General features: G+C 37.7%; 1 protein-coding gene across 1 annotated transcript in view; it reads right to left on the bottom strand.

Moving 5' to 3' along the window:
• Nucleotides 1-7,198, bottom strand: part of LOC148819545 (metallophosphoesterase MPPED2) — a 56,441-nt gene extending 49,243 nt beyond the window's left edge. Inside the window, exons 1-2 of the mRNA XM_088934801.1 lie at nt 7,019-7,198; nt 3,962-4,210 (exon numbers count right to left, since the gene is read on the bottom strand). Coding sequence (XP_088790927.1) covers nt 3,962-4,089 — 128 coding nt within the window. The 5' untranslated portion in view covers nt 4,090-4,210; nt 7,019-7,198. The remainder of the gene's footprint in view (nt 1-3,961; nt 4,211-7,018) is intronic.
• Nucleotides 7,199-23,188: the final 15,990 nt, after the last annotated feature.

Raw genomic sequence — 23,188 nt, 5'->3', positions numbered from 1 at the left:
AAAGTGCTCTTTTTTGCATGCTTGAGTATGCTACAGCTCATTTTATCCAGTCACTACATCAGAGCTTTCAACCAAGTTGGTATTCAATTTTAACAGGGAAATAGGAAATAAGCAGTATTGTAATGCAGTAGTGAAATGCATCAAAAAGCACAACAGAAATTGCGGCTTTTCTTTTACATTTAGAGAATAATATACTTCCAGAACATGAAAATGTTTATTACATGATGATATGCCCTTTACTGCTTGATGAATAATTCATTTGACATAAAAATAAACTGCAAGATGAACTTTATTATAATATTCACTGTCCAATTAAAAAAATGACTATAAATTTTCAGAAGCATTATTAAAAGTAGTTATTTTGAGTGCGCCAGAAGTACACTTTGCCAGCTCAGGACAAAATGTAAACTTTTCAATAAAAATAACGCAATCGCTTAAAAAAATCAACTCGATTACTTCTATAAAATGACTAAACTTGCAAAAGGAGGACTTTATCATTTACATCCAAGAGGAAGAAATCGGGTGCCCCAATAGCTAAATTCTTTTTTATTTGCAACACCAAAAAAAAATCCTCTACAACATTTTTACAACCTACTTTGTTAATGTATCAACAATTATGGTTCACTGAATGTTGATCTGTTATCTTCCATACATTCCAGGAGAACCTGAATATCCATAACTCCCGCAGAAGGAACACACCCACTTTCTTTGGGATATAGTGGAAAAACAAACTTGGGACTGGGTTAAAATAAGGTTATGGTTAGGATTGTGTATATACTGCACAGTATCAGTCTACAAGTCTTTTATATGGAACAAATATATACTCTGGATACTCACTAACGTCAGCAAGATTCAATTAAGATTTCTAATAAATTATTTCCACAATTAGAAAACCATCAAGTCATACACAAAAGTATTCCCACCTAGTCTTAAACCAGTGCATTCACGAGAAATTGTAATTACCACCTAGCAGGATGAACAAGTGCTTAATCAATATTAAGGAGACATCAACGTCGAACAAAAAGAGTTTATCCCACTTAGATAAAGGGGTGATCTGCATTGTCTGAGACGGAGGGCGTCAAAACCTAAGTCTGTCTGTGGATTTCAGTAAGAGACGACAGCGTTCCCTTTTCGTCCATTTTTTAAGTGGGCGGAAAAGGAAACAAAGAGTAAAAGTATTACAAAGCCAATTACAGACATCAATGCTTATGCGAGTTTTACTTGACCAATACTAAATTATATTCCTCCGACACTTTGATAAAATGCCTGCCACAGCACTGACGATTTGTCAAGAGCTCGTGATTTTTGCCCTTTGTTCTTCAGAACAGAACTGCATACTTGATAAATGACCCCTCTTCATCACAAGGCTTGGGAAGTTGTGGTCCCGGTTTTTAAGAAATGTACTGGAGAAAGCCCCGTGGATATTTATTCTAAACCATGCCGTACAAATGACCAGTTCCAGACAAACTGGAGGGCTGGGGTCAGGAATTACTTGATCTGAGAACAGAAATCCTGCCATTACTGAAGAAACGTGCCTGTAATTTCCATATTTCTGCATATTTTGTTGGACTTAATTCAACATTGGTTTTTATACTAGTACAGACTTTGGTATTAAGTTTTTAGTATTAGTATACTATTACATGCAAACACCACAAGGAAGAAAAAAACTAAGAAAAATAAAACAGACTAGGTCACTAAAGTATTTGGTATGCAAGTGTAATTGCATTACATTTCAAACTCTATTTAAAATGTGAACACTCATTTCCTCATTTTTATGTCCTTACTTCTGAAATGACCATTTCGGCCTCACTCAACGACACTAATAATGCCTGAGGTCAATACATACTCTGTATCAACATGTACACTACAGGTTGTAAGCAAAAGATATACATGGGACTCTAGCACATTTCTTTGCTGTAAATTTGGTTTAATTTAAAATGTGTATTTAGCTGATGAAATAAAAACTTGTTTGAAGGCTGTAGTTAAATAATATATTTTAACTATATTTTGTCAAAAAGTATGTTCTAGGCCCTGGATAGGAAGGTCACTGCCTTCCTCCATGTTTTTTCAATATGCTGTACTTGCAAGAACAACAAATCAAGACCTATACAGCTTCAAACACACTTTTCCAAAGCAATACTAACTTTATTTAAAGCTAAAAACCTACATTAAGTCTACATTAAGTTCAACAAGTGATCTGTCCCCTCATGAATCTAATTTTATTTCACATCTTCAGTTCCCATACATGTGCCTTCCTAAAGGTATAATTTCACAGAGGCACACGCAGGTGTCCATCAAGGATGTTACTACTCACATACCCAAATTTCTAAGAGGAGATTTGAATTTGCATGAAAATCAAAACGAGAAATAAATGAAATAGTTTACCCCGCTAGAATCCAACAATGCAGAATTTGTAAATGTTGCAACATTTAGCTTTCTGCCACAGTTTTTGGCAGGTTAGTGTTAGTGTACAAAAACTGCTACCCGTGTGCGTCTCTGGTTAATCAGAGACTGCAATCTATACACAGTAAGCGGCTAACTGCTACGTATCTGGTCAAATCATGTGAGTGGCTTAGGCTCAGGTCTTCACTTTTTAGCTACTTTAGTCACATTAAGTTGTTAGATCTTGCAGAGCATCAAGTGGGTGTTGCTAAGGAACAGACACTTGTCCACATCTGTGACACAAAAATGGCAAAGGCTTGGCATTTATTCTGCAAAAAGTGATTTTGTTAGACACAATGCTCTAAAAGTATGCATATACCAGTTTATTCAGTGTTACAGCTTTAAGCACTAAAAAACAGGTGAAGCATTCCCCAAAGGTTTCTGTAACGAGCTTACTGTAATGCACTACTACTTCAACAACTACATAAAACTCATGTTTTATTTTTAAAAAGTATGTATGTCACCTCTGTTTTATGTTGAAATGGGTTGGGTTCAGTCTAACTACCTCTATACCATCCTCATGGTTACGAGCCTAAAATTTTGTGAAGTACAGAAACTTGTGAGAACAGAAAAAATCCACAAGGGACACAGAGGGAAACAAAAGAATCAGGTAACATTACAACATTTTGTGTTTAGATCACTGTTTCTAGAGTGATCTAAATGCTCTTCGTCCTATTACCTTATCATCCGCATGCATTTCGATTTCTGGGTTGTTTAAAATTCAGTCTCCAATTTGTAAGTCCGTTATTAAGACCAGGCTAAGCACTGGCAACACAATTCATAAAACAATGAAAGACAATTAAAAATGTAACTGAACAGCTGACTTACCTGTGAAATGCAAAATCAGAACTCAGAACATGTGGGCTATCTGGGAATTCTAACAGAGGGATTTCTGTAAAATCCTACACAACAACTTTAAAGCAACTGTACCACACACACAGTTTACAGGTTAAAAATAAAACCTGAAAACTGAGTCCTCACATCATCCAACCAAGAGGTGAGAAAAAAAAAGTTCTCAGTTCTTTTTAGCTTCTCAACTGCATTTCAACAACAGCCTCACAGATCAGACTGGGTGTTTCAAGCATCCTTTCCTTACAGACAATGCATTGGACAAACCTTTGCAAACTTATCTCATCGATGGGAAATATTATTGCAAAACCTATTGCAGCTCAAATACAGTAAGACCGTATTCATGAAGGGCTTAATACAACTTCACTCTCAATAGCCCTTTTGCTAAAAGGGGAAAAAAAAGCTAAAATGCAGTGAGTCACAGAAGACTTGATTCTATAGATGCTTCTATGCTCTGAGTCAGTCAACATTAAACTTATGTGACTGCATGTAGCCTCAAGAAAAAATGCTGTAAACACCGAATTACTGAAAATGGCTTTGTGAATACGGGAAGCTGGACATGTAAATACAACAACTGAGTTTATAAAGTTAACCAAAATGAATTGTGATTAATAAAAAAACAAACAGTAATAACGAGACTGATTTCACTGAAGCAAAGGGCCTTACTTACATGTGTACATGTGGGGGCTGGAACCTGCTCTGGTTAATGTTGTAGTGTGTGAATGCCTGGGTAGGGTTCGAGCTGTATTCATCCACAGTGATGGTAACCTTGCCCTGGGATGGAATTCCATGAGCCATCCTTCTGACTTTTTGCACATGAGCAATCTACCAGGATCCAGGACAAACCACTGTTGTAGCACTCATTGTTCAGAACCCCAACTCAAAACCAAACCCGACTGCTCCAGTGCTGGACTGTGATCTATGGAGAAAGGAAAAAAAAGGGGAAAAAATAAAATATTGACAAAAGGGGTTTTGTTTGTTATTTTGTGTTGTGTAAATGTTTACAAAATGCCATGATATACTGTAAAACTATTGACTGCTGTGCTTGTGACAATGTAGCGCATACAGCTCTAATGCAGAATCCCTAGGTCTTTTCCTGCAATGTAAAATGTGCTTCATGCAATATTAAATTACAGTCAAAACAATCACACAATAAAAGGTAGCTAAATGACCATTTTTATCTTTTGCAACATATGACCATTTCAAATGTTTTTAGAGTTGTTGCTTCCATTTTAATGGTGAAAGGAGGCAAAAAGCTGAATACCTGTTGTTTTTTTGTTGTAGTGTATCTGATCATTGAATCAGGTGAATAATTAAAAAAAACAACAGGAGAGTGAAACTATAATCGCATACAAGGTCTAGCTTGTACAGCATCCACATTATCTAACCTTCTGCAAAAGAAAATCAAACCAAGAGCATTTTCACTTTGCTGTATATACACAGTACTTTACTTTCAAGCATATCATATACAATAACCAGTACTTTTGTTTTTATTCAAGTATCGTTTCAAACAGTCAGGACTGCTGTACAACGCTGCCTCTGTGAAGCTACTGTACCTGTATGACCGAAATAACAAATCTTTTTTTCTTATACAATTTATAGTACTGATGTGACTCCCAATGGTTCACTAGCAATTACAATGTTTGAAATATTTGCTTTTATCAATTTATCAGTGTTTTCGAAGCAGAAGTAGAAGTTTATAAATACTTCTGTAAAATAAGAGCTTTGACACAATGACTCAAAGCACGAAACAAACGAAGGAATTATCCCCGCCTGTTGATAATTTCACTAAAACACTTTGCAACAGAAACACAAAATTGTTACAAAAGATCAAAACCTTAGTAGCATGTAGCATGTTGATGGAAATGACACATGAGCTTTAACGTGCAGCCACATTGTTACAGGTACTAAAAGGGAACTTCAGAACACTCCTACTGTAGGTACAGAAAGTTGGCGCTGCTTGCGAACGGCATTGCTGTTATTCTGTACACCTACAGTAGGTGTTTCTTCACTCTACACAAACACATGCACATCCAAAATATTTTTCCTTTCCATCACAGGTAAAATGTTTTTTGAAATACAAAATTAAGTCATTACAGTAAGTTTTGGAAACGAACTTCAGTGAAAAAAAAATGTCTGGGTACAAAAATAGTCTTCTCGTAACAATCCACTCGGTACAAAAAATGATTTTGTTATTAAAAACTTTAATATAACCCAGGCTTGGCGCAAGACGCTTGTTATCGTAGTACAGATGGACAGAAAATGCATGGTTCTGCTGATGTAGATTCGCTAGTGTACATCCTACAGTATATGAATGCTTAGATTGGCATAGCTAAATAAACAAGATTTCAATTTTTCTGAGTTTTTAAAAATACATTTCCATGCACCCGCATCTGAAAAAGCCCGAGAAGAAGGGGACTCCCCGAGAGACAAGACAAAAAGGAAAGATTTTCAAAGTACGTTGCACTTCCAGCAGAAGCTACACCTCACACACTTGTGGGACTAACTCTATCCCTTCTTTCGGTTACCGGCAATGCGCTCGCTATCTCACGCCGTCCGACAAGCTCCTTCTCCCCGTCTGTGGCTGAGCTTCGCTTGCCTCTGGCGTCCAGCCCCCCTCGCTATCCCTTCTGATTGATTATAGTCGGTAGCCAATGGGTTTGACATCGCACCCTCCTGGCTTTTGTACAAGATCTCCTGTTCAACGTCATTCATTTTAAACCCTGCCACGACCCCACACTACTACAGCACGATTGCTAATATGAAACCAAAACAACGCGAAGCTAGCATTCCGCGGGTTCAGTTAAGGATATATACACTCGGAAGCTACATAATAACTCCGTGCATTTCAATTTACAAGCTTTCAGAAACACGAGGTTCTACTATTCTCGCGTATATTTGCAAATTAAAATTATGCTCCAGTGCCAGCGACCAAGCTATCTACCAATTACATTTTACTCCAGCTGTGTCAGTTTCATCCAAATCCCTCCCTCTGTATTTTAAAACAACTTAGGCCTCGAAGATAACAATTTCTTATCCTTTAAAAATGTAACGAATTGCCCGTGCACTTCAAGTAAAAAAAAGCAAGCGAGGCGTATTAAAAACCCAAACTAGAAACCGCTACTTTGTTCGCTGTACTTTCCGAGCAGTTCAATAATAAAAATAAAACCGTGAACAAACCACAGTACAGTTCCTACTATATTCCCAACCTATTCTGCACAACGATAACCTAGAATTTCTAAATTTCATTTGCAGTTTAAGTCAACGGTTTAGCTTCACATCTTACGGGTTCGTGTTATATAATGAACCCTGGCCTGCATTATTCTTGCTTAAAGCGCTGTATAAACCCGAAAGACTAAGTTTTAAGTAAACGGAAAAATACATATGTTCCCATCTTTCTTTCAAACAAATCACTTTTCCTTGCAAAGAGAGGAGAGAAAATTTAAACCCTGGTACCGCACGGAACAACATAACCACGGCATCTTCTAAAGCAGAATTCACTGCTGTAAAATGCACATCGATGATTAAAAAGCATAAAAAAATAAAACTATAACTAGACATGAGATATATATATTAAAGCAACGATTGTCGGCATATGCAGCAATCCGGTGCACTGACTAGACTCCTGATCTTTCTCCTTGTAAATGACAAGGCACCTCTAACCCACGGCTTTGTGTTTTGTTATTTTTTTTCCCTGCGATTTTCTCGCTAATCGGGGGGTGAATACCTTTCCTCTGGCTGTGATGTGTCCCGGGGTTGCCCTCTGCGTTGTTAGAGACGCCGATCCATGAAGAATGAATGCAGATTTGGAAGGCTAAGAGGTTGAGGTTGGAGCAGGGCAGGGCAGAACCTTCGACCCTGAGGGACCCCCGGCTGGCTCTTGTGGAAATGAGACACAGACAGAAACAGAGCGAGTGAGCGAGGGAGAGAGAGAGAGAGAGCAGCCTCGATCTGGGAGAAGGGAGCCTGAGAGCAGTGCAGTGAGAATGGACTGCCACTGGGGTCAAGGAGCACAGCACCAGAAGGCGCTCTCGCTCGCTAGCGTGCACACACACACACGGGCGGGACAGGGACACGCACGCAGCACAGGCGGAATAATACTCCGCTTCCACGTGGAGAGTTTTATTTCTATTCTTGTTCTTTTGCCACACGAGGCAAAAAAAAATACCTCTAAGCGTACGGGAATGGGAACGCTATTAATTCTTCCCCTCCGCCTTTGTGTCGGAGTCCAGGTCAGAGAGGCTTTAAAAGGACAGATGTGTACCGCAAATTTTTTTCATTGAAAAAAAATAGCTGCCTCCTGCATCGATCAGCCTGGGTCCAAGTTGGTGTGTCGTGCTCTGCAGAAATGAGATTTGGAATGTATCGCTACTTAAAAGCTGTATAATCAGATATAGGGTTTATCTATAAAAACGGTTGCTGTTTTTGCGCTTTGAAAGGGAAGCAAGTATACTGTATATTGTGTACCAGTACACCCTAAACTGTATTACACTCTCTGATGAACGATATAATAATAAATCAATATAATCGAAAAACTGCAGTAGCATGCGCTACAGTAATCTGGGTTTATTACAGGTATTGTGGCTTAGTTGAAAACGGGATAAGTTCCATTTTTTTTTCCTGATTCGGGGAGCCAATGCGCCATAAAACCGGCCTAAACAAGTAACCATTCAATTTTAAGTTCGCTGTCATGATGGTATGTGTATCTGAAAAGTATTGGTTGCTGTTGCCAGCCTTCGGAGAGCTACAGCTTGTCATAATACTTGTCATATTCAGGCAATAAAGGAGCAAAGTTTAATTCACGCGTAAATGTTCTGTGGGTTTCGGTTGTGGAGCTGGAATTAACATTATCTCCTTTATTGCAGCTCTCCACTGTTAACATTTTCAGATAATATTCTTCTTAACATTTTTTGAAATGCTAGACGACGGAGTCATCCGACATGGGGCGACGCGACCTGTTTTGGTAGTGATGCAGTACATACAGTACAGTATGCATCACTAACAAATTTGTAATACATTTTAAAAATGTATTACACCTTAAGGAATGCACTGCAGGCCTATTTCAATTGAAAGAGAAAGAAAAACCTGGGAGTGAAAACGTAAAGATAACGTTTTTCTTAAGTCTTAATGTGTATGAAAACCTCCAATTACACAGGAGTAACAGGCTACTCTCTGTACTGAAGTTCTGGTGGAAACAACTGATGGCAAACTCGGATAGAGCTGCACAGATAAAATACACTGCTGCATACAATGAACTCAGCTTCATTACGGACAAAACGTTTTTGTTGTATTTGCAGTGTCACTGAACGCTTTCTCGGGCTATACGTTTCGAGCTCTTCCTTTTCTTCTGTGGCTCAGCTTTTTTTTAAAACTTGATCAAAGTTTGAAAGGAAGGAGTCAGTTTCTGTAGTACCCCATCACTGTATAACCCTATAAGACAGCAACGCAATACCTAACTAAGCTAGGTGGTGGACTTACAAATGCTTATTAATATCAAATAAGCTACATTAAATCAGTTAAGTTGGTAGCTGTAGTAATCTTTCCAGAGGACCTACTGTAAAACAAGAACTTTATTAAATATATTACCCCAGTCATTTCTGATGCTTAACAGCCCGTGCATTCTGCATGCTTGCATTGCCTGCAGACTGTGAAGAGAGAGAGAGTCAGGAAAGTATAGGAGTTCTTTGTTACAGTAAAGGAAACCGAGCCACAAAATGTATCTTCATTCGTTTTTTGTTTTCTACCACATACATTTTCTGGGTGTAAATCTTTTAAATGTGGGTACCGCTCTGGGTACCAGCTCCACTGCATTCGCTCGGAGCCCCACACACTGCAATTCGCCAAGTGTCATAAAAGCAAGCTACCGAAAACAAGTCTTCATAACGTTACAGACTGAGAGGCAAGGTCGATAAAGCACAGCTCATAATATAATTCAAGTTATACAGTCATTATAGCTTGGGTCATTAAAATCGTGCAGACCGCAATCGAGACAAGAGTTCCCACGAGGTCAGAAAGTGCTGGCAGGACAGATGTTGCATTGTAGCAGATAGAAAGAATTTAAAAGAACCGCCGTTAACGGGGCAAACAAATACGCTTAGATACTATGATCAAATAATTTTTCAGCTAGCGATCTCTAAAACCTGTGTAAAGAGAATGTCCTACATACCTTCCTACAGTACATACCTTCCTTTTTTCTCAGATGCCCTGAATTTAACTAGGTTAGGCTCTTAATAATTCACGAGAGTTGATTGGCGTGCTGTACTCGGTCAGCAAACGCTCCTAACCTAATTGATAACGACAAATGCCTTTCCACGTCCTTGTAAATAAATCGGCTTTACTAATTTTATGAAATATAAATAAGAAGGGAAATCATGGGGAAGGAGGAATGAGCTTTACACAAACTCACACGTGTGGTGGACAAGGGCAAACGCGGCTTTTAAGAGATGAGAGCAACAGTGTATATACAGGGTATTGTATATATAGTGCAAGCTGATGGAGGGAGAATAATGAATCCTATCACAAGAATGAGGATCTGAGGGATTACAGCTGGGCTAGAATCCAGGAGCAAAGCGCACCAAGGATACAAAGAATTAAAATGCTACAATATAACGGCTCTTGAGTCTATCTTTCAGTAGGGTGGGCAGGGAGTAATGGATATGGAGTGTTTATAGTAGTGTAAAGAAGCAGTGTTCAATAGGAGGGGGGCATGCTCTCAGGCTGTGCAGCAGCAGAAACTCTGGGATGATGCTCAGCATTCAAAATACCGAAATGTAATAGTGCACGAGTGCACCTTCCACACAGGTCACAGAGCAGCAGAGAGGGAAAGCCTGGACTGTCTTTACACACACAGCCACGGCTCTGGCTCTTTTCCCTGTCTGTACAGTGAGAGTGCACACACAAGGGGAGGAAAAGAATGAACTGAATTCGCTGCAGTGGAATCAGAAGGCAGGTGTGCATGGATTCCTCTGTTCTAAACACGCGTGTGCATTCCGGGAGGACTGTAAGAGTGGAAACACTTCTGGCCACGCTGCTGTAGCCTTACTGCTCTTCTTCTCACCAGATTTCACACAGCTACAGGTTTCAGGAATTGTATCAACTTTCTAACAGGATTTCTTTTTTATTTACTTGGGATAAGATTCGAGAATCATTTCATTGCATTTGTTCAGAATACAGCCGTGAGTAAATGAGAACTTCAGCCTCCTTGCAAACTGTAGGTGATATAGTAGGTGTGAGGAAGCACAGGTGACCAGAAAAACTCCTTCAAGTAAAGGGGTTTTAATCATTGTGATTGGTGGGTGAGTTTTAATCTTTAAAGTGAATTAAATTATTTTACTTTACTCTTTTATGTTAAAAGTTTTTAGATGAGATTTAGTTCAGACAATTGTACTCGTGTGTGCAAGTGTGCCCTGTAATGGTTTGGTGTCCTGCCCCAGGGGTTGCCCTCTGGTGTGGCTTCAGGAGTTTTTTTTCCTTTATTGAATGACCCTTCCCTAACAGTGACAAAATTAACTCAGTTCTTCACTACAAAAGGTTACAGTCATGCACCACTTTCCTTCCAAATATGCATGGCCAAGTTTATGTCTTCTGCCTCAGCAGTGCCTTAAAAGCAGAGCTTCATTCAGTGGAGGACTGTTATTTATTTGATTGATAAGACTAGAAATCTAAGAGGGGTGCCTGGCAAGCTGCAGGAATCATTACTGTATTGCAGGAAGGCAAGGCCAATATGATCAGGTCAAATGGACCTAATTGGTGACTTTTTGCCAATTCACTTAGAGAAGCTCCAGTACAGTATATTTAAATATGGCCCAAACGGTGATGTCTTTACAGCAGGGTTCAGCATGCTCCTTGAATGAGCTCCTTCACTCACAGAGCCTCTTAGGAGCCTCCAGTTGAATATTTTAAAATGGGAGGCCATACTGTAAGTAATGCATTGAACTATGAATTGTTCCATAAACCCCAACTCTTACTGATGCTCAGAAAGGTAAAGAGATGGGGAGCTGGAGCTGCTATTAAAGAGTTCTTATATACAATCCCAATTTTGGAGGATTAAGGCATGTGTTGGTAGTTAATGTTTTCATCTTTAACTGAACACAGCTAATCATTTTATTTCCACAGTGAGTTGCATTCTTTCTGTTTATAGGAAAAAGCGTAAAAAATTGTAGGCTAGCGTTTCTCCTACGAATACTATACTTGAAGTCTTGACTTCACTTTTGTTGCGTGTGTATAAATCATGCAGGCCACATACTGTACCATTTTGTGTGGCCTAATACATTTGCAAGCAACGTGGGTTTTCTAATTTTACTGACAAGCTTCAATTCTGTGGGCCATCATTACAGTGCTTCGCCACAACTGTAATTTCCATTTCACTTTCTCTTATCTTTAAAACACAATTTCATCATCTAGCTGCTGGGTGTTAATGTGGACTGAGTTTAAATTCCATTCAGAGAAGGTGCGTTTAAACATTTGGCCCCCATTTGTTTTCTGGCTACAAAAAAATATTATAAGGGTACAAATGTCAAATGAGAAATGGGTTTGTTAACAGTTTTCGTTCAATTTCATTCTTATTCATATTTCTACCACAGAAAGAAAATATAAATGTTACTCTCAAAACATGTTAAAGCATAACGATCTAAGCAAGAAAGGTAAATATTTGCTTCCAAAATTAGAAGAGAATAAATCTGTAGAAAAGGACCAGAATAATCAATCAACACATTACTTCAATTTCTCAGCCAGAAGATGGTTGGCTTTCAAAGATATTTGCTTTTACAATAAATGTAAAACCTCTCATTTCAAATAGTACAAAAAATCTCCTCCAAATCTCCTCCTATTCTATCTCCCGTTTTCATCCCTACAAAAAAAAAAAACACTTACACTATTAAACTGTCAGGAGAACAAAAAAAGAAGATTTTCGTGACAACAGAAATGTCACAGTGCAATAAATGAAATGAGCTGCACACACAGATATTCTATACCTGCACAAACTAAATTGTCTTGCAGTTCCAATGATGTGAATTTTACTCTACCAGGTGGAGATGAATGAACAGACGACAATGAAAGGATATTTTTCCAGGTCTTTTCTAATTTCAGAATTTACAGATTTAGTTCAAAATCACCTTGTACATACACACACAACACAACAGGGAACGTTTTATTTACATTCAAGAGAAGATGCAATCAAAAGTTCACTCTTTTTTTTTTAATGTTTTCATTGAAGACAGTTGGATATTATTCTCTTTGGCTTTTCAACTATCATAGAGCTGAAGAGTCATTTACCAATTACATCTAAACATCATTATGGTGTAGAAATGGGCAGCTGGAAAACAACTGCAACTTGGTTACATCTTATTACAGTTTTATTAGATAAGCTTCTTAACATAAGTTTTGGAAATAATAAGGCCATTGTTAACCACAAAGAGGTGGAATTATCACTGGGAACTTGGAGTAATTCTGTCAAGATGTGGTCTAAAAGGTTGGAAATTATATTATTTATCTTATGACTGAAGATTGCTTTGACCTAAGAAACGTACAGCTGTTGGACATACTGTACAGTGATTTGTGACTCTTGATAAAGAGCAAAGCCACCAATAAACTGTGAGATACAATACAGGCTATGCTTTAAATACCTATAATGCTCTTAAAGTGAAAAGGTTCTGCAAAACTTATGCTGTGTGGTTTTCAGTAAACAGTTTATAATCTCAAGTTACAGTTTATCTAATGTAAAATAGTACATTGGATCTATTATGCGAGGCCGAATCCCCACCATATGGGACTGTTTAAGTCTGTGCTATTACAAAGTGCAGCTCGCAATCAGATAGTTTGTAGCAGGTCTTGTGGGAACGCTCCAGGGTAAGTGTGTTCTGGGAAAACCGGAATTTTATATTAATGGCATAGAAGTGGTATACATAGAAACTGGCAGTACAGGAGGCCCTTGCTCCATTAGATAATGGAGAATCCCCAAACACCACAGCAAGGAGCCTGCTGGAAAACCAATGATTTGCCTTTGGCCTTGATCAGGGAATTTTCTCTTTAGTCTAGGTAACGTAGGAACAGTAAATATTTTATTAACACTTAGAAACCATTATCTCATACTGTATTTACAAATACTCATTCCGATTCTTTTTTGACATTCTGAATATAAATTTTGCCCCCTGATATTCAATGTCTTACACTCACTTTTTAGACTTAAAAACTCTCCTGTTGTAGATAAATCTCTCTCTTTAACACAGTAGATTCAATGACAACAACGTACTGATACTGCCTACACAAATGCTACCAATTTAAAGAAAACAAATAGAACAACTGCTTTGTACAGAAACAATAAACTAATATTAATAATTTGATCAGCATTTCTTAACACAAAAATATTTCTAAACCATGAGGAATCTTATTGCCAACATTTGGCGAAGAAAACTTTACATAAGACAGTTTTATTATATAGCGATCATTATCCACTGTATGGGACCTTCCTTGTCTACAACAATTCACTGAATCTCAACTATTATTCCCTGAGATCTCACTAGAGGGTTTATATGGTGCATTTTACAGTGTTTATATTAACATACAGATCAGTGAATTCTATTGAAATGTTGTGAGAATAATTCTCTGACTCTTTGTGTATTCCAGTAAATGTATGAGGATGCTTTCATTGTAATTCATTTAATTTATTTTTCTTTTACAGACAACTGAATTGTGTTGTTGCTGCTGTTGTCCAAGGTAAAACAATAATTACCATCAAAGAAAAAGAAAGCTTTCAAATATTGGACTTGGAGATGTGGGAATGCAGACTTCATCAGAAAAATGAATAAATGCACTGTGAGTAGAAATGTTAGCAGGGTCAGGAAGTAGACTACTGAAGGAATATGAAATAATCATATAAATGCATCAACACAGTGAGTTAGAGGGTCAGAGGGGTCAGGGAGCAGGGAATTCAGTCAGTAAGAAAACAGTGGAATAAAAAAGAGAGATACAATTACTGCTAGACTGGGGATTGACTCAAAAACTAGCCAGAGAGAGAAAGGGCTTAAATATTTCTAGAAGATAGCCTGCATGCACTTCTTGTTTCCTCGTCCTGCTACAATATCTAAAGTTACTTCACTATAAGAGGCATGAGAGACCAATTGTTTTCTTCTGAGTTGCCACACAACCTGCCTAATGTGGACAAAGAACAAGCTATACTGCCTGGGTCAGGCCCACTAATAGATTTTATTAATTTCCAGCACATTGCATGAATGCATCCTCCTGCATATTGTTTCCACAGAGGTTTGGTCAAATCTGGCAGCCTTAACCCAGCACTCTGCCACCACCATTATTACTTGTCAAATAAAACCTATTCCTGCCTCAGAGCAGTTTCTGTGCACAGGCTGGATATGGTGCAATGGGGCAGGCTGAGGTTAATCTTGTAAACCTATAGACAATGGAAAATGGAGAAGTGTAGTCTTTGTCATAAATTACTTTGTCATCTTGTAGGGACTTTTTATTTACTCACTGTTAATTTACTGTGATGTGGTCTTTTTACTAAATAAATATGAACATTTCTGTGCATTATCGATAAGAATTAAAAATGATAAATGACACCAGCGCCTCCGTGCAAATATCCATCCATCACAAGAAAGCAGCTTATTCCTGGTAATGGTAACAGCAGCTCAGATCCTGTCCTCCTAAAAGAAGTCTTTCAGTTTTCAGTCTTTCAATAGTCTGAATGTAAAGTTTTTAAGTTTCTCTTAAAAATATCATATTGATAAAAATAGATATACTGTAACAAATGTCTACTTTTAGTGGAGAACAAAATACTCTTTATTCAAATTACTATTAAGATACTGGAATATGACATAATTACAGTCCTGCACAAATGTGCTTACTATACTTACTATAACTTATTAATTTTGGGAGAAGTCTCAGTTGAAACATTGGAATAAATCATTCAAAATGTTGATGCTTTTAAAATTGAAATACTGGAACTTTTAAATAAATTAAAAAACATAACAGATGACATGATCCTTTATGCTGATTTAACCCTTCACAAATGTAAGATGGCCTTTTTCAAAACAAAATTCACAATTACTACCAAAAACATTGAGTTACTCTACACAAAACAATACGGCAGACCTTGACAGTGTATTATTCCCTGTCTTAGCCTTTTGAAATTGAGTGCATTACATTGATGATATACTGTTCTTTAGCAAGCTTGTCCAAATACAGATTGAAGATGCTTGCCCAGTCAGCCGGTCAGACTTTATCTTTCTAATTTTGGATCTTACATTGTTTGGATCTTGCGTTGTTTTAGGCCCATGCTTCCTTGGATTCTGACTAATCAGATTGGCACTCCATTACCCACAAGTAGATAACACAAATTTATGCAAAGCCTGTAAATGATTTATACTGTACCAAACAACAAAGGAGTGCTATTACTCCATAGACAGAGGTGACCATAGACAGTATCAGCAAAGAAAAAGAAAAACTTTGGCTGTAATTTATTTCTCAAAGTGTTACCACAATCAGAGACTAAACAAAAGATGGCGCAGTACAATACAAACACACAAATAGTAAAGCTCAGCAAAAGACTGCATCACTAGAAAATATTTTGTAAGGATGATTCTGTATATTATTCTAGCTTTTATCCCAACAAAATGTACAGTTAAAATATACAAAATTAATTATTTTTAAAGCTTAGAAATATACATAATAAAATCCATGCATTGTTCTTATCATGTTATTTTTCCATGCATAAAAACAAAAACACAAAGGGAGTAGCAGGAAATCAATCAAGTAAATACCTAGTAACATCTGATTCCTAGCAGGAACTTTAGGTTATGCACTGCTCATGGGATATAAAGAGTGTTCTGTAAGAAAAATGGAGCCATTATTTCCTTGGACCAACACTGCCAATTTGTTTGCTGCCTTGGTCGTATATTAATGCGCTCTGGAGCTGAGTACCTTTGTGATACATGCCAAAGTCAATCACATGCTTGCTTAGATGCAAGGTTTGAGGGCCCAGCGAGCTGTCAAGGCAGCACGTGTGTCTTCAGCTCTCAGAGTCTGAAAGTCAAACTGATGGATGCCTGAGAAATGATTGCCCATTTTTCAAACCGCAACAATACCTGAGCTCTGGTTGGGCTGGTGTCATTGGTGAGATGCCTCCTTTCACCTTGTCACTCTTAAATGTCAGTCAGTTAGCCCGTGGTTGCAAAGGATGACACCATGAATGGTCCTTCTCCTCTCATTAGAACTGCCTTCTTCTGCCATGAATAGCTGTGTAGGTTGAAATGGGAAAGCAGCCTGGGTCTTTGCATGTAACACCATGCAACACTAGTGAGAGAGAAATGAAGATAATGTGCTTCTTTCTGTAAGGTTATAATATTTTTTTCATAACTAGTTTGGTTTTCATTTGGTTTTTAATTCTCATATCAGAGAAAAAAAATGAAAAAGTGTTTGAAAATTAAATTAAAAGAGGTTTGGTATATATATATCAAAGTTCCAATGAACAGGAACTTTATATTATTGATGTTTTTACTATTTAGTTTTATGGATTGTTATGCCTTTTTGATGCTCTGCTTCTCTGTGTGCAGCTGCTTTAGCCTCAGCCCTTTTCTCACTATGCCACTGCAATGTAAACTCCACATTGTCCTCATCACTGGTCAAGCTAATCAAAGCTGGACCGGAGCATCACAGTTTGACAACTGTACCTCCATGGGAGAAAATGTGTGTGTCTTTAGAATAAAGAGAGTGGGCAAACACCAAAGCTAGGTAGCAGCATGCTTGCTACTGACCAGGCTTTCCTAATTAAACCTTAAGATTGCTGCTTTAATTAACATTATGTCAGTATGTGATTTATTTAATTACATATTTCCCACCAGGAGACTATAATTTATAGAACTAAAATGCTCACAGAAGTTATAAACCATAAACCTGACAACAATTTTTTGGGGTTGACCCATTGATTAGTCCATTTGTAAGCAATGACTAACATTTAAGGTCTTGACAGCAGCACATTGTAGGGAAATAGTTCCGAAATAAAAACCATCGACATCACTTATCTTGCTGTTCGTTTACCAAAGACAGGCAGCATAGATTTCAGACAACAATAAAAGTTTATATGCAGCCCACAGTGAATGTTTTAGTTTTTTCAAATAAGTATTTTTCGTTAAGGTCATATCTGGATATTATCTAACTAACTGCATAGCTTCTGCTTATTTAATCAATATGGAAGATCAATTGTTTTTCACATTGGCCTTCCCTTGACATGGCATTGTCTTTGAAAACGACAATATTTTGTTATCCTTTGTCTGGGACTGTTATAGAGCTTCAGAGATGGCCTTACAGTGCATCACAGAGAGATCCTTCAATAGCTCTGTTGTGCAACAAGCATGTTATGCTCAATAATGCTTTATATGACAGAAAAGACATGAATATATTGGTCATAAGTTAATGTAATATGATAGACAATAGAAGATATAAAGGTATTTAAAATGTCATGAAAATATATCTACTTAGATTATGTTGCTCAATACAAAATTTGTGTTTTTTTCATTGTGCGTACAAGCAGTGAACCTATTGGTAGTATAAAACAAGAAATTTGTTTGTGTCATTTACCTTGTCATATACAGATGTAAAAAAACACAGTACTCTGGTCTAATGTTATTCAATAAAATATTGTAAACCTAGACATCAAACTGTGACAACACGTTCAACATGTCATTACAGGATCTTTAAAATAGACGAGTCCAGGCCACCAGACACCCCAAACACACAGATGTAAGGTTCAGAAACACCAGAGCTTTTTATTTACAGTGCTGGAAGAGTCAAAATACACCACAACCAAAAACCTAAACTGCTCTGTGAGCTTCTGACTTCCTTTTTCATTTCACTTAACGGATGACCAGTAGGGCTGATTTCAATCTACACTGAAGGCACCCTTGTGTAAAAAAGGTTTTGTCCTCCACACCATCACACTTCTGTTGTCCCACTGGCTTTAAAAGTGCAGCAGTCAGGATGATGCTCATCATGAAGTCTCCACATTTTGTTTTCTGTTTCAGGTCTGTCAATGGCAAACCAGTATTCAACCACTATTTCTGCTATCACTTGAAATGTTCTCTGTCCCATAGAAAACAGAACTATGATCTCTCAGTGTCAGCATACTACCCCTTAATGACCATGCAGATCATTTTCTATCATCTCCACTCAAGAAACCTACTGCTTACTATATGCCTCCATGCTGCTGATTTGAGGGTCATTTCTTCTTGATATATTTTTGTCCTGTATCCACTGAAGTCAGAATACAGTTATGTAGATGGACGATGTTGTTAGGCATTGTCTTTTTAACTCTGTGGCACTGTGGGACTCTTGCACATTGGGAAGTTTGACATCTCAAGAAATCTGCTTGTGTATAGCAGACTATACGTTTTTTTACAAACTGGCCTGGAAGCACATGGATCATAGCACAGTATGTACACAGCATGTTAGCATTGTTTGATCCTTTTCTGGTTTTAATGCGAACAAAGTGCAAAAATACAGGCAACCCGTGGCATACAAAAGAAATCAGATCAAAAATAGCCTGGGGTGGATCTTGCTTTAGACTAGTGCTGCTGATCAGATAGGCAAGCCATCCTAACAAGACACAGGCCCTTCAGCCACTGACTGTGAGCGCTGACTAGACATAATAGTGTAATGCTGGCTGTGACCAGGACATGCCACGCAGTGGTATATACTTATCTAAGCACATGAGTTTTGTGTGCATTGCCACAGTCAGTGTCCTCCTCCACTGCTCTGTGAGTGGTACAGCATCTGTAAGCTTGCAGTGGTATCAGTTAAAGCTACATCAGTCCTTCATTCAATGCAGACTAAAGGCACTGTGGAATTTGCAGTATGTGAGCAGCAACAAAACTTAGAAAAATTAAGATAGATGTACTGTAAATGTAGCATGAACAAAAATATGAAAGCAATGAAATAAAGGATGAAAATTTTAAGGAAGAGTGACAATGTTTAAAAGACCTGCTTCATTGAGTAACCATAATAAACCAGTGTATTTCCTTTTTCCACAATTCTTTTAAAAAGTCTTTCAAGTGATAATATTTGTAATGAAACACGCAACAACTAGACTACAAAATGTTGGGCCGAATGAATCATTTTGAGGGCATTTTCAGGCATCCCAATAGGCAGTTGATATCATGTCTACCTATCTCCCCCAAACGACTCCCAGATTTCTTCCCAGATTTGCAAGTGATACAAAACCAAAGACTTAAGGTGCAATATCGTAATTGAAAACGGAATACCCAGCATCTTACCACATAACACAAAGATTGTGCCATCAGAACTCTTCATACAGTATACATTAGTGCTTCATTCTGTATAATATGCATCGTTTTCGTTAGAAACACTTGCAGCTGCATCCACCATAATAAAAAGCACGTCACTGCTCTGTCCCTTTCTGCTCATGTACACAGCTACAATTTTTCATGAGAACACCCACACAAAATCTCAATACAGAATCATTGCCCAATAAATACATCATTAATCATAAAACAATATATCTTTCAGGGCCCAGTTGTGTGTTCCTGGTTGTATGAAATTAAATTGTGATATATAGTGTGTTTAGAAATGACATTTTAGTTTCAACACACAGTGCAGCTCAGGCTGCGTCTGGCTATTCCAACACACTCAGAGGATTAGCCCTGCGCTGGGTATGTCCTGGTTGCTAAGATATTTTTATCTGTCTAAAAAAAATTGGCATATTTTACCCTGAAAGATGGAAAAGATCTGTCATCCCTAAGGCTTCATCACACAGACAAGGGGTTGGAGATAATGGTGTGTTAAATGCCAAGGCAAATGTCTTTGAGTTCACAACACAGAGACAAAGGATCAGGTTTCTGAGGGGTGGCTTTGGCTCCTGAACACACCTCCAGTGTGCTCCTTGGCCTTGAGCATCTCTGATTTGTGCCCCTAGAACATTCCGGACAAGCCCTTTCAAAGAACCAACTTCAGCTATGTACAGTACAGTCATCTGGTCCCATTGTTTGTCTCATGTGATTTACAAAACTAACTTTTACACATTGTTCCCGCAATTATTTAAAAAAGTACATTTTAAAATTGCGTTCAATGCACAGATTCCATTGTTTTGAACAGTGTCAATGCTGGTTTCTACAAATTATATTTGCTTTCCCCTCTTTTTCCCCTCTTCACAAAAGATCAAATCTTGTTGAAGTCACCTCACTGTCCTACAATTTATTGTTTCACTATGGACTACACAGTTCACATGGAGAAGAGAAATTTCCTGACTTTGGTCACACCAGTGCTTCTTTCAGTGTGGGTGTAGAAACTGACCCTGAGGCTGTCAAGGCCCATCTACTGTTTTGGAAAGCAGCAAAAAAAAGAGAGACTACTGACAATTGTGTCAGCACTTCTTCCACACTCTGCACTACATTTAAAAAGCCAAGGTCCCAAAGTCATTTTCGTCCAGCACTGAATTTCAAAGGAGAACTCTCTGTCTGTTTTCAGTGGACAGCAATGTACAAATGTCTTCACTCCAACAGGCCTATGCAGAATAACACACATAAATATTCCAGATGGGAAGACCAGGGCTAACAATCCTCCAGACACTGTGTGACATCACCCGATTCCAGGTCAGTGGGGTGAAGTATGATGTGGTAAGCTGAACCAGTTAACGTTATTACTCCAGCTCATTAATACACACAGTGAAATACGGGGCTCATTATGTTCTCCTGGTCAATATCAGTATGTTAAGTGTCACAGTGTATGGATTCAATCAAATGACGTCATGACTGTGTGACTCACGTTATTTTGCTCTGCAAGGTATACCAACATGTCTGTTTTGACCATTGCTAATTAGTATTGAAAATGAAAAAAGAGATTTCAGTTTCTTAAACATATTTGAGAGATTTACAACTGCTTCTTAATATCTTAATTTAATTTGAAATACTCATAATAGGAACAATGTTCTTGATGATTATGATGTTTACACACTTACACACTTGTTCCACTGAGACACTGGAACATAGTTGCAGCACAGCCTTACAGAAGTATGTAAAATATTAAAATGTGCAGTTTCAAAAAAATGCAGTCCTCAAACGCAAATACTGCCTTACTATGCAATTTGCACCTTCCAAAAATTGATGTTTAATAGATATATTTTTGGAAGTGCCCACTCCAGATATTTAATTTTGAAGCCTTGATTATTTTCCTATAATGTTTCCCTTTACTGAGATCTCTGAAATCAGCTATGCTGTTTAACAGTATTTGTATGTGGAAATACTACTCCTTACCAGAATGCTGGACATACGTTTTGCTTTTGCATTCAAACATGTTATTTTTACTGAGTATGAAAATCAAATTATATCTCTGGATATATTCCAAATAAAGTTAAATCAAGTAAAAATCGAAGTGATCGACTACAGGTATATAATTGTTTTGAACCTGAAATTAGAGCAGATACTGTACCATTGACGTGTGACAGCCTTCTGACTGTTAGCAAACTAAGGTAATCATACAGCATGCAGAGATACAGTCAAGCGACTTGAACTAACATGCAATTAATGGTATTTGACATGATTAGCATCATTCTGGAAGCAGTTCTAAATGTATCTGATAGGGCTTTATAATAAACTTAAAGTTAAATTTGTCTCTGAGACTGAAAGGGTAATTTTCTTTCTGCATTTTTGCTTTTTTTGATGATAAAATCATTCTCCCTGACAGCCCATCTTTGATTTCCAGCCGTGCCTATAACACATTAACGTACTGTAACACTTTTCTTGTACTGTATTACAAATTAAAATATAACACATCGGTGTCATCCCATTTCCAGTCAAATATATCTAGTTTTTAAGAGCACAATGGACAGCAATTTTTTTAAACTTTAGCCAGCGCCACACATCTCAGACTGCAGGCATAAAAAAGTATACTGTAAGAACTATACCTTATTGAGAGAATAAGATTTCTTCTATTTAAATTTCATGAATCCTTTGTGATATTTAAGTCAGATGACTTCAATTTAATCCCTTAATGGAACATTGATTGAGAGAAAACAGTGCTGGCAACTTCTCTTGTTGCTGAAAGTTTCCTCCAGTCATATGATCCCGTGACTAAGAAGGCACTGACTGAACTAGGGAATAGGTGATTTCTATACTGTGTGTCTTTCTATACCAGTGTCTTTTTTCTTCACTGGGCAAAAAGGCTATGTCATACAGAGTTCACATATGAGAATACATATGTGGGTTTGATTAATCATATGGTAGGTCCTACTGTATACAGTTAAATGTAGATTTGATAAACTAAAAAAATCCTTGAAACAAAGTTACTGTACTACTCCATTTTCCAAGCAAAACAAATCAAGATTCAACCAAATGCATTCCATTTTAAAAATCAGCCAACGGAACAAAGGCTCTCAGCAGACACACTCTTATACCTGATTTACTGGATGCGATTTGTTAAATTCATTCAACAGGAAGTTTTGTCTCATATCTTTCCCACAGTAAATTTCCTGAAAGAGTAGTCAATGTCCTGTTCACCAAGGCATAGTCTGCTTGTGGTACACAGCTGTGCCCACGTGAAATTGCAGCAGCAGCAGGATTATTCAAACTGCGCCATGTGGGCATCAGAATGACATGTTAAACTAATAGGGCTCCTTAATCCTTCTGGGGTGACAATGCTAGCAAATGCAGAAGAACCAGATTTATTTATTTTTAAGACACTACCATGGGCTTTGACCTTTTCAACTTCTCTGGCTATCATAGCAACCTGAGCTGTAATGATGATAAAGCTGTAATAAGCTTAAAAATTGCTTTGGAGAGATAGTACATGATAATGAAATTTGTATAGATAGAACAGACCGAGGAGGCAGATGCAACCGATTTATAACATGATAGCTGTTTTACACCAGATCACTGAG

Source organism: Atractosteus spatula, chromosome 16, assembly GCF_055471065.1.
Source record: "Atractosteus spatula isolate fAtrSpa1 chromosome 16, fAtrSpa1.hap1, whole genome shotgun sequence".
NCBI lineage: Eukaryota > Metazoa > Chordata > Actinopteri > Semionotiformes > Lepisosteidae > Atractosteus > Atractosteus spatula.
This window is presented reverse-complemented; position numbering and strand designations above follow the sequence as displayed.